At 48.9% G+C, this 12,742-nt stretch overlaps 1 protein-coding gene across 1 annotated transcript in view; it reads left to right on the top strand.

The window, feature by feature from the left end:
• The window catches only part of MCAM (melanoma cell adhesion molecule), a 214,327-nt gene that overhangs the window by 110,870 nt on the left and 90,715 nt on the right, over positions 1-12,742 (top strand). The window contains exons 4-6 of the mRNA XM_085645921.1: positions 3,250-3,320; positions 5,449-5,533; positions 5,955-6,134. Of these exons, the coding sequence (XP_085502047.1) occupies positions 3,250-3,320; positions 5,449-5,533; positions 5,955-6,134 (336 nt within the window). The remainder of the gene's footprint in view (positions 1-3,249; positions 3,321-5,448; positions 5,534-5,954; positions 6,135-12,742) is intronic.

Genomic DNA, 12,742 nt, shown 5'->3' with positions numbered 1-12,742 from the left:
TTGAGGTGGTTTCATATTGCTTTAATGTGGGGTTCACTGCCTTGTGGACTCTAGTGTCATGTTCACTGCAAGTAGGTTTTGGGTGTTTTATTCTTCTTTTTTATTGTCCGTTGAGTTATTGAGTCATGACCTTGGTATTTGCTACCAGTTAGCATCTGGTGTCTTGTCTTTGTTTATCGCTATGTGTCCTGGTGCCTTGTCTTCCACATTCAGTAGTAGGCGCATTCGGGTGTCTCATCCTTGGTATTCACTGCTGGGTGATTTATGGTGTCTTGTTCATGGTATTGACTGCCAGCTGGATTCTGGTGTCTCCTTCTTGGTGTTTATTGCCTGTCAAGGTCTCATTCATTGTCTTCAAAGTTCTCTGCCAAATTGTTTGATGTCTTGCCCATGGTGTTTACTTGAAGCTAGGTTCTATTATTTTGTACTTAAGAGTCACTGTCAGGTAGGTTCTTGTAGTGTTGAGTTTGAGATGGGTTCTAGTGCCCTGCCTTTGAAGTTCACTAGGCGGTGGTTCCATGTATCTGTCCTTGGTGTTCATTTCCAAGTAGGTTCTGATGTCTTGTCTTTAGAGTTTACTGACAGCTGGGTTTAAGTATTTTAGCCTTGGCACTGCCATATGGATTTTTAAGTCTTGGCCTTGGTGTTTACTGTCAGGTGGTTCCTAGTGTAGGCCCTTGGTGTTCATGGACAGGCAGATTTTGGTGTTTTGTCGTTGGTATTCACTGTGAGCTACCTTTGAGAATTTTAACCTTGGCACTGCTGGTGTATAGCATATTAGCAATCAATCAAGGTGTAGAGGGTTTTCCCTGGTTGATTATTTCCCCTGCATCAGTGGTTGAAATGGAAATATAAAAGTGTAGATCTTCAACATCTCAGAGTCCCTGATTGCCCCTGAGAAGTGCCGCTACTCTCTCACTAAAAGTGTTGCACCCTTATCCATGGTGGCATGGGCGCAGGGTGAGAGTGTGGTGCTGCATAGGGTGGTGGTGAAGGGTCTCCGTAAATATCCAATTTCTGATACCTGGGAAGCGCTTCTGGAAAAGCTCCGTGGGGGTTCACCAGATGCAAACCACTCCCCTTGAAGATTCCTGCGGACCCCCCTTCCCGCTCTACCCCAAGCTATCATACATGTCCTGGGTGGTAGCTGCTGCTCTACCACTAAATACGGCTGGCCTATGGGACCCCGACGGCGCCCCCTTTTTCGGCTGCAACTCTCATGGTATTCCCTCCGTCGCATTGAACGAGTGAAGGGTTCCCTCCCTTCTTTTCGGTTCTGCTCACTGCAGTTGTAAGCAGTTGTAAAATATGGCACTTCTAAACTGCGAAGGGCTTTCACTGCATATATACTTGCTCTTTGTCATATTCAAACCTGTTGTTCGAGTAATCCTCATTACTACCATCATACAAATGCCTGATTTTCATAATTCAAGGGATTGCAGTTTACTGTGAAATGTAGTGATGTTGTTCTGGTTATACTAATTGTTCTGATGCTTGCTTGAAGTACATGGCAAGTTTTGTAACAGCAAAAAAAAATGCCAATAAAAACGATATAAAAAAATTATAAGTATTGTACCCTTTTTTGGAGGCACTGGTACTCCCCCATCAAAATTAAAATAGTGCGGGTACCTATGAGAACCTGCCCATTTGAAGCACTTCCCTGCATTGGAGAATTACCTCTCAAAGTTCAGATGAGGTTAGTTTTAGCAAACGTTTACTTTGAATTAGGACTAGATTAATGAAGTTGGAGGATTATTGTTGAAAATTTAAATTTTTTTAACGAAAACTGCTACCTTACCTTTCTCTGCATGACATACTCGAGAATGGCCTAGGAGGACAGCTTCTGAGAGGTTATCAAGGTTGTTCTGTATCCATAATTTCCATTGTCAAAATTCGCCGTACAATACAAAGGTTCTAATAAATAGACACAGCACTGACAAACAGAGGGCCTCATTTACTATATTTTGACGCGTGGCAGAGCAGCAGGCCTGCCTGCTGTGCTAAAACGGCAGGAATGCATTGTATCTACAAGATACTGTGTATTCCTGTCCTTCTCCCTGTCGCCGGCACACAAACGGCAGCCGTGTGCCAATGCCGACACCCTTGCGTCATGTTGTAAGCGTGCCTGCGTTGCGGGGATGATTGTTTTTGTACAGGAAGGCACACCTTCCTGCGCAAAAACAATCATTGATGGCATTTTTATCTTTATTTGAATGCTGCAGAATGCAGCACACATAGAAAGAGGAAAAAATGAGGAGAACTAAAAGTATTTCTCCTCGTTGCGCCACAGAGGGAGAGGATTCTGATGCATTCGCAGGTTTCCAAAACTTACACCTGGGAGTGTGTCTGTGGGAACACCCATGGAATGCCTCTTTCACGCAGAGTAATACGTGTAAGGACCCATATTTACAAGGCCATGAAAAGTCACGCTGGGTGACTTCAAATGGCCTTTTAAATGTAATATGGGCAAGCCCATTGCGCTGCCGGTTCGTCAAAAGAAGTGACGCACCGACGACGCAATGGGCTTGTAAATGAGGACCAAAGTAGCTAATTTCATTTTAACAAATTCAGTGAGTTGCTCACTCCTGGTCGTTCCCTGTGGGTGCGAGGTGCTACGCTACACTGCTGCAGAATTGTTTCAGTGATTTTGTTGTATTAGGGTGTTGCTGAAGTAGCTCTGTTCTTTTTCTTCTTCGCTGTTTGTGCTGCCTAAATTTACATGCTTGAAATGCGAATAAACAGATTTAAAAAAAAGGGAAGAAAATCTGTGAGTATGCCCCTATTGCATTCACGTTATGCATATTTCACTGCCCTTATACTGCACAAAACCATAATTTGTTTCCTTAGATCATGTGTAGTATATGCACTTCTAACCTCGCATACAGTGTTTCTGTTCTTTTTGTCTGATGTTCTCTCTTTCACCGTCTACTTCCCTTTCATCTCCATTCCTACTTCCATTCCTTCCCTCTTTACTTTCTTCCCTCTCAGTATGCCACCAATTGCGGTCTTTACCCCCTTCCTCTGCCCCTGTCCTCGGTCTCCCTTTGTTCCTTTTTTCTCCATTACTAGCTTTCCTTCAGTTCTTTCTTCTTGGTTCTGTTGTTTTTGGGGTTTTTTCTTGTGCCACTACCTCTTTTTGGCTGGCATGCCTTGTTGTTGCCTTTCACCACTCTTTCTGTAATCAGCCCCCTACCCTGTCTCTCTCTGTCTTCTGGTTGTTGAGGTAACCTTGAGTTGTTTTTTTTCCAGAATCTCCAGAGCCTCCTGTGATAAAGCCAAACACTGTTGGCATGCTAGTCACAGACGAACCAGACGAAAAGGTAAAATGTGACATGATAATCTGGTTAAGAGCTCACACTGCTTAGGGACTGCGTCGCTCACTGGGCACTGCTAGAGGATGCTCACACTGCAGCCACGGCTCTTGTAACACTGAGTGGCCCGCCACTGCAGAAAGAAACGCACTGCCGAGGGAAGCTAACAGTGGTTGGATTCTATAGCACTGCAAGGGCACTGCTGGAGAAAGCTCACACTGCTGGGGAAAGCTCACACTGCTGGAGGAAGTTAATATTGGGGGGGATTCCATAGCACTGCAAGCGCACTGCTGGAGAAAGCTCACACTGCTGGGGAAATCTCACACTGCCGGAGGAAGTTAATATTGGGGGGATTCCATAGCACTGCAAGGGCACTGCTGGAGAAAGCTCACACTGCTGGAGGAAGTTAATATTGGGGGGATTCCATAGCACTGCAAGGGCACTGCTGGAGAAAGCTCACACTGCTGGGGAAAGCTCACACTGCTGGAGGAAGTTAATATTGGGGGGATTCCATAGCACTGCAAGGGCACTGCTGGAGAAAGCTCACACTGCTGGGGAAAGCTCACACTGCTGGAGGAAGTTAATACTGGAGGGATTCCATTGCACTGCAAGCGCACTGCTGAAGGAAACTCACACTGCTGAAGGAAACTTACACTGCTGAGGGAAACTAACAGCGGCTGAATTACAGAGCACTGCAAGGACACCGATGGAGAAAGCTCACACTGCTGGGGAAAGCTAAGGGTGCTTTGATTCTGTAGCACTGCAAGGGCACTGCTTGAGGAAGCTCGCACTGCTGGAGGAAGTTAATGGGGGGGGTGGAGGAACGATAGCACTGCAAGTGCACTGCTGAAGGAAGCTCACACTGCTGGAGAAAGTTAACAGCGGTGGGATTCTATAGCACTGCAATGGCACTGCTGAAGGGTGCCCACACTGCTGGAAGTAGGTAACAGCAGTGCAATTCTACATCACTGCAGTGTCACTGCTGAAGGGAGCCCACACTGGAGGAAGCTAATACAGGGGGGGGGTCTATAGCACTGCAATGGTAATGCTAAGGGTACCCCCAGACTGCTGGGGTAAGCTATCAGCTGTGGGATGCTGTAGCACAGCAAGGGCACTGCTGAAGGGAGTCCACACTGTTGGAGGAAGCTAATACTGGGGGGATTCTAGAGCACTGCAAGGGCACTGCAGAAGGGAGCCCACACTTTTGGAGGAAGCTAATACTGGGGGGATTCTAGAGCACTGCAAGGGCACTGCAGAAGGGAGCCCACACTGTTGGAGGAAGCTAATACTGGTGGGATTTTAGAGCACTGCAAGGGCACTGCAGAAGGGAGCCCACACTTTTGGAGGAAGCTAATACTGGGGGGATTCTATAGCACTGCAAACGCACTGCTGAAGGAAGCTAACAGCGGTGGGATTCTGTAGCACTGCAATGACACTGCTGGAGGAAGCCCACACTGCTGGGGGAAGCTAACAGCTGTGGGATTCTGTAGCAATGCAAGGGCACTGCTGAAAGGAGCCCACACTGCTGGAGGAAGCTAATACTGGGCAGATTCTATAGCACTGCAAGGGCACTGCTGGAGGAAGCTCACACTGCTGGAAGAAGCGAACAGCGGTGGGATTCTGTAGCACTGCAATGACACTGCTGGAGGAAGCCCACACTGCTGGGGGAAACTAACAGCTGTGGGATTCTGTAGCAATACAAGGGCACTGCTGAAAGGATCCCACACTGCTGGAGGAAGCTAATACTGGGCGGATTCTATAGCACTGCAAAGGCACTGCTGGAGGAAGCTCACACTGCTGGGCTTTTCTGTCACTGGCCAGGCACTGCTGAAGGAAGCTCATAGTGCAGGATAAAAATAGCAGTGCAAGCAGGGGTCCAAAATTATTGATAGGGCATTTCTGGCCTGGGGAATGTTTGCACGGCGAGATTAGTACAACGCACCTGTCTCTGCTGAAGGCAACTGGAATCTGTACTGTGCACAGTGCACTGTCGAAGAGAGGAAGCTGAAACAGCTGGGGCTTCCACATAAGGCAGCCAGTGCTGGGGGAAGCCCAGCTTACACTGCAGCACACGCTGAACCCTCCTGAAAGGAAGAAGCGCGCATTTACGCACACTCCACCCCTCTCTTTCTTTCAGATCGCCGATTGCTCGACCAGGAATGGCTTTCCAGCCCCAAATATCACCTGGTACAAGGGTCGGACCCCCCTGCAGCACAGCGAAAGTAGGTACCATCAGGACTGACGCTATAGATGTCACACACCCCCTGCGCAGGGGGAAGGTGCCACTATTTAGAGAACATGTTTAGTGTTTGACCTTGAGAAGTGCTGGTACTGTCCCATTAAATATGTTGCAGCAGTGTTAAGAAGGGCTGGTACTGTCCCGTTAAATGTGTTGCAGCAGTGTTGAAAAGTGCTGGTACTGTCTCAGTAAATGTGTTGCAGCAGTGTTGAGAAGTGCTGGTACTGTCTCAGTAAATGTGTTTCAGCAGTGTTGAGAAGTGCAGGTACTGTCCCAGTAAATGTGTTACAGAGGTGTTGAGAAGTGCTGACACCAAGTACCGGATTTTACCTGCCTCTTTAATGCACTGCTTTTATCCCTCCCTCCTCTCCTCTCTCTGTGAATTCTGCCTCTCCCCCTCACAGAGATCCATATCACCACCGTCACCACGACGGAGTCGAGCGGGCTGTTCACCGTCAGCAGTGCCCTCTACGCACCGGTGCACAAGCAGGACCGTGAGGCGCAGTTCTACTGCGAGGTGAACTACCGGATGCCGGGTACAGACCGCATGATGGAGTCCGACCGGGTCAACATCACAGTGTACTGTAAGTGCAGCCACCAGCAGAGAGGGTGGGGGGGCTGGGGCACGCAAGACATGACCAAGTGTGTGACAAAGCGCTATTGAGAGGGGTTGAGGAAAGAGTGTAAGTGCCACAGGCAAGAGGGCAGGTAAGACCAGAGCTGATGGTTAAGTGCACAACACAACATGTAAGAGAAGTTTATGCAAGAATGTGCGAGGCCAGAATTGAGACGGCGAAGGGGCAAGTGTGGCAGGCAGCGGGTAAAATAAAAGGCAGTGTGGGGATCGTGTGCCAGGCAACAGGCGAGAGAGAATGCAGAACACTGCAACGCACATTTTTTTTCTCTTGTCAGGGCCTCGTTTCTGGTTCAGATACGTCAATCATCACCACTGATAAAGCCCTTTTTATTCGTAAGTCGTTGGTAACAAACTTGACAACAAGTGCACAAGCTATCAAATTGAACTTTTTCCTGTGATGGGAAAAGGTCACTTTAGTCAAATATATTACAGTAAATAACTACAATTACTCCACCTGTCTTCTTCCGTCTTCTCCTCTCCCCTGTCGCCATTCGGTCCCTGGGTTAAGGAAAAAAAGGACAAAAAGGTTAGTGACCCCTCTGGGCCCCCACCCCTGCCTTGTGTAAGGGTTACAAGGGGGTCCCTTTGGGTCCTCAGGGTTTGTCGTCGTTATCTTCATTTGATCCATACAGTGCAGTGTAGTCACACAGGAGGCTGTGGATCATCTTTCAGCACGGCAGGGTTGATGTCTCCTTCCCTACTACCAGGCAGTTTATGGAAAACAGAAGAACATCTTTAAAACAGCACACGAGCCTCCAGCAGTCTTGGAGGTACCCTAGTGCATGTGTCCCTGGGAACAGACCATATATCACTGAGTCCGCGGTGATACATGATGTAGGTATCCAGAACCTAAGCTCCATGCCTAGGGCCTTCAGCAGGTCATGTGCATAAGCGCACTCCCAAAAGAGATGGTAGGTCATCTCGTCCGTGGTGCATCCTCTCGGGCAGCAAATGTATCGGTTAAGTCCACTTGCGTGCATGAAGGTAGTCCTCCTTGGATGGCCATCCAGGCTATGTCTTTTTGCTAGTTGGTCAGGCGCTTGGAGGCAACGTTCTCCCACACGTGGTCCGCTGTGGCAGAGGCAAGGTCGCCGATCAGTTCGCTGATGTCCCTTGCATGTATCTGGCATTGGACGATCTCCGGAGTACACTGTTATAAGGGTCGATAACGCCTGAGGTGATGATGGGAAGGCGTGTTGTGCCTGTGCTAGGTTATGTATAATGAATGTTTCTTTGTGTGTGTGCGTGTATCTGTGTTTGTGTGGCTCTGTGAGGATAATAAAGACTCGTTTTAAGAACGATTAACTGTGGTGTGCAAGGGTGAAGTTTGTCTGCGTGGTAGGTACAAAAACATCTTTGTTTAGTGGTGGGTCTTTGTATGCACAAGAGAGGGGGCTTCTGGGCGTTGAGGACGCTGCGACTGATACTCTGTATATCAGCGTGCTACTTGGCACAGTAACATCAAGCTGAGTGAAACCCAGGTCAGTCCTTGTGTTGAGGCACTGTTGCAGTTAGGGCCCACCGGCACTCATTTTTGGCGCACTTATTTTTCCTCATCCAACTTTCACCCAGAGCAAGAGAGTGAGAGGCAAACAATGAAGAAGGGCAAGATGGAAAGGCAGGAACCTGCAAGCCTGAGACGTAGAGATAGGGAGAGTTTGGTGGCGAATTAAAGAAGCATGAGGTAAACCAAGACTATGCTGCGCCTTGGTATTCGGCACCCCGACCATCGATAGCGCCGGGCTTCTGTAGTGTCCTAGCATGGACACGTTCTAGTGTTCGTGTGTGTGTGTAATACTCTCTACACCCACCCACCACCTACGTCACTGGGTCAGGTGACTAGGATAATAAAAGGGCCGAGCGCACGTGCTTGTGGTTATTAACCCACTACCCCAACTACGTGTGCTGTGTCAGTCATTTGCCATAGCATGAGGGCCTAAGGCCCAACATAACAGGCTTCTAGCCAAAGCTTTGAGCCCCGGCACTTACTCTTTTCCAATTTAGCACTGACAGAGCTCCACTTCATTCTGTGGAAGAGAAGCGCCAACAGCGTAACCTCTGCGCACTCCTAGTCAGCGTTAGGAAATCTTTAGTACCGTTTGAAGGGATTAGCAAACAGAGCGTCCTTGTTTCAGGCTTCAATCACAACAGTAAGATTATTTCCGAAGAAAATAAACTCCTGTTTTCAAAAGTCACAATCATATCCATATAAAAAAAGGTTTAGAAAAGCAGTAGGATAATTTAACAGTACGAAGAAAATAAAACCTAAAGTTGTCTTTAACCCCTTCGATGCGCATGACGGAGCGGTTCCGTCATGCGCATCGGTTGCGCTGTGCGGATGACGGAACCGCTCCGTCATGGCCCCGCCCGCGCACGAACCCTTCAGCACAGCGCGGTAATCCGCGCCGCGCTGAAGGGGTTAAGGTTAGCTATAGATAATTTCACGAAAGCACCAAATCAAAACACAGGTCCTATCCTCCTAAAAAATGTGCTAGTTCGGGTGCCTCCCATCCATTTCTGTTTAAATAATTAATTTCCCAGAAAAAGAAAGTTATATGGTACGGAAATAGATGCAGGTACGTCGCAAGGACACTAGAGGGCACTGTCGTTCCATCGACAGAGCTTTCACCTTGCACATAAATTAACAAATTGCGTGTATGTACTCGCCGCGACATGGGTTCATGTTGCCAGCGACCCCAGTTCATTGTCACTCTATTGTGTTCACATAAAGCTGTGGCCGTCAAGCGATGCTGTTTTAGTATATCCTCGCGCCCTCTCTTCAAACGTGCGGAGTACTTCGAGCTCAAAAGCTTTCACCAATGTGTGTTTTTCTGGATGTCCATTTGAACGTGTGGCCTTAATATGAGAAGTTCCAACTCGATACGTGACGCAGAGCCAGGCTTTCAGCATAGGTCTGTCGCCTCGTGCCGCGTTTGTTGACTTGTGATTTATATGTGTGCACTTCGGTTTACTTGAGGTTTACAGGAGTGAGTGTGTTTCTGGGATTGTATAGGACATTGTGGTTGTTATTGTGGGGCTTATTTACGAGAGGCTTGTGCCACCTGAGCGTCACTTTTTTTTACGCTCCGGCGGCGCAAGCCCCTCAGTCATATCTATGATGCGACGCAATTCCACTTTGCGTGCCTTTGCCTGGCCTCATAGATATGGAGTTAGATAGAGAGCAGCGCAAGTCGCTGCCTTGCCTCACTCTGCGTCATGGAGGCGTTCCATGGGCATCGCGGTGTTTGTTCCCATGCAAAACCCATGGTTGTTGACTCTGCCCCAGATTTACTCAATCACGTAGACCTGTTGCCTTTTGCATGGGTGAGCTGGGGCCAGGCCCGGGGCGCCAAAATTCTGAGGGGCGAATGGAGCTGTGTGCAAGACAGTTATGCCTACAACAGTGTCCTTCTCATCTTGCTCCAGCCTTTTCCCTGCCTGTTCGTTTATATCTGATTTGCCAGTTTAAAGTGGTTTTAGTCCTTCATTATCATCAGGGCCGGCTTTAGGGCAGTGCGACCGGTGCGGCCGCACTGGGCGCTGACCTGTTGAGGGGTCGCTGACCTCAGAATGGGGCACTGTGTTTAACAATAACTTATGTTTGGAGAAATGAGGGGCACTTTTGCCCGGTGGAAGTGAGAGATTCCGAGGAGGCGGTCATGGGGTGTGGGGGCGCCAAAAATGGTTGTCGCACTGGGCGCCACCAGCGCTAAAGCCGCCCTGATTATCATATGGCGGGTGATGTTTTCAACACCCTTTAGCCCCCTTCCTTGCCCTCCTTTCACCCTCTGACCCACATCAACAAAACCATAATCTGCGTGAGGCAGCTAAGTTATCGGTGATTTAGGTGAGCTGGGGGAGGTCCGTGGATGTTTGTGTTCAGGGGCCAGTCCCTGCTCATCCGAGTACTGACCAGCGAACACAAAAGGAACTCCCTGCTGCCTCATTTAGTTCACTGCCATCAGCAAGGGCACCAAATTTCTCTTCGCACACGCCCGGGGTGCTATCTTAGCAAAGGCTGGCTCGCCTTGGGGCAGTGCCAAAACCTTACGACTGCCCAGGTAAGGTGTAACAAGGAGAAATATTTGTATTTCTCCTAATTTTTTCCTCTTTCCATGGAAAGAGGAAAACACGTCTCCGGATTGTTATTGTGCAGGAAGCTGCCCCTTTTTTTATGCAGGAAGGGACACCTTACTGCACAAAACCAGTCCATGGATTGTAGACCCATATCTACGTGGCCATGCGAAGCCACTTTGCGTGGCTTTTCATGGCCTTATAGATATGGTGTAAAACAACGTAGAGCAAGTCGCTTTGTTGCCTTACACTGCATCAGGGAAGCGCTTGATGGACTTTGCGGTGGGTGTTCCCATGCAACACGAATAGGTTTTGATGCATTCCCAGATATACAAGGATCTGTAAACCTGGGAATATGTTAAAACTGTATGCCTCCTTAGGGCAGGCGTAACAAAGAGAAATATGTTTATTTCTCCTCATTTTTTCCACTATGTGTGCTTCATTCTGCAGCACACATAGAAAGAGGGAAATGCCTCCATGGGTTGTTTTTGTGCAGGAAGGTGTCCCTTCCTGCATAAAAACAATCCTGCCAACAACGCAGACACCCTTGCACCATGGTGCAAGGCTGTATGATGTAGTGATCGTCCGATCACCAGTCTAGTGTTTTGCCTGTTGTAAGCCCACACTAAACACCCATCCACAACAGGCGTCACCAGTCAGGTGACCCTGATAATAAAAGGGGCCAAGCGCACGTGCTCGTGGCCAGTTATCTACCCACACTATCTGTGTCTGTGTCTATCATTTATAAGCATGTGGGCCTAAGGCCCAAACACCACAATGGCGACAAGTGGGTCTTATCCCACGTGTGCGGAGGTTTCACTTCCCCTGTTCCTGGTGGGGTAAGTGTGAGCTGACAAAGACGGTGACCGGGAGCCCACCCCGCACCGCCACGAAGACCTGCGGGCGTGCAAAGTGCCCAGAGTGAAAGCGAGGTGACCGGGAGCCCACCCCGCACCTCATGCGCCTGCTGAAGTCGGCCCCCACGTGGAAGTGCCGTGGGGAATAGAGCAAGCCGAGCGGAGCCCACCCGCATCGGCCGCAACGCCGTGACTCCGCAAGAGGAAGTCGGGTGCCCACCCGACCCCGTCGAGCCTGCTGCAGTGCCCCCGTGGAGAAGGGCGAGCCGATCGGAGCCCACCCGCATCGGCCACCAAGGAGTGCCCCGCAAGTGTGAGGAACCACACGGAGCCCACCCGCATGGAGAAAAGGGGTCGCAGGTGAGGAGCCGCGCGAAGAAAAAGCAATGTGAAGCCAGCGGGAGTCCACCCCGCTCCTTCATCCCCGGCGACCAAGCGTGGCCTGCCCGGAGCGCGTTGAGGTCCGCGGGAGCCCACCCGCATTACAAAATGGAGGGGAGATCTTCGCGAGTGAGGCGGAACGGGTGCCCACCCCGTATCATCGGAGCCTACCGCAGTGAAGCACAACAGCACCCGCAGTGAAGGACAACAGCACTAACACCCCCCCTCCCCGCCGCGCAGCGTATGGAAGGTGAGGCTGCGGCGGGTGGAGAAGGGGAAAAGCAGCATCTGGCCAGCGGCCGACTGAGCGGTGAACTTGAAGTGGCGCAGCTAAGACCGCAAGAATACGGGTCCATGGTGCCTCACTCCCCACTCCGAATTAAAGTTTTTTTTTTTTTTTTTTTTTTTTTTTTTTTTTCCTAACATATTTTTATTGATTTTGTGCAACAGACATACATATAATGCAGGGTTGCGCATCGACAATCTATATGTACATTGTATGACACTTGATTTCGCATTAATTGCACAGCAGGTTGTTACATCGATTTTATGAATTCTTATACAGGTCATAAGTAACATTACGTCATTGTTTAGGTACAATAACTTAGTAGCATGTTTTCGGAGCTTTGTGCGTCTCTATCTCACAAGTAACTCTGTGCTAAGCACAGCCATCGTATGTCATACAAAGTTGCAGTCATATCTACATGTTTCACAACTACTCTACACTAACGAACTCACTACCCTTCCCATCCCCCTGCAGCTCGGCCCATAACATACCGCATATCTTGACCAAAGTATAGGTCGGAGGATCCAGAGTAAGTCAGGCTGCAGCAATTCAGAGTCCAGCACACTACAGCAATGAATATTGATTTGAGATTTCCCTTGAAGTAATTTTGACTAAACATTGCCTAACGTTATTTTTTTTTTTTTTTTTTTTTTTTTTGGAAACCGTTTATTACATATTAAAAAAAAGGTTACAAGTATGGGCCTACAACCATCCGGCCGGCCGCTAGAGTGGCAGAAGCATATGACATACCTACAGTAAGAGTCTCTTGGCGGTGCAGATCGATAAATCAGGAGATATCAATAGCGCAGGCCACATAACTCCAAGCCCACAATACGGTTTCCTATTTTCAAAACAGAACAACACAAAAAACCACACCCGCAAGGCAACCCGCCATCCAAAGTGACGGCACGTGCTCCTTAAGTGGGGGATCCCAACCAGCAGCCAAACTCTGAAGAG

Source organism: Triturus cristatus, chromosome 3_1 (genome assembly GCF_964204655.1).
Source record: "Triturus cristatus chromosome 3_1, aTriCri1.1, whole genome shotgun sequence".
Classification (NCBI taxonomy): domain Eukaryota; kingdom Metazoa; phylum Chordata; class Amphibia; order Caudata; family Salamandridae; genus Triturus; species Triturus cristatus.
This window is presented reverse-complemented; position numbering and strand designations above follow the sequence as displayed.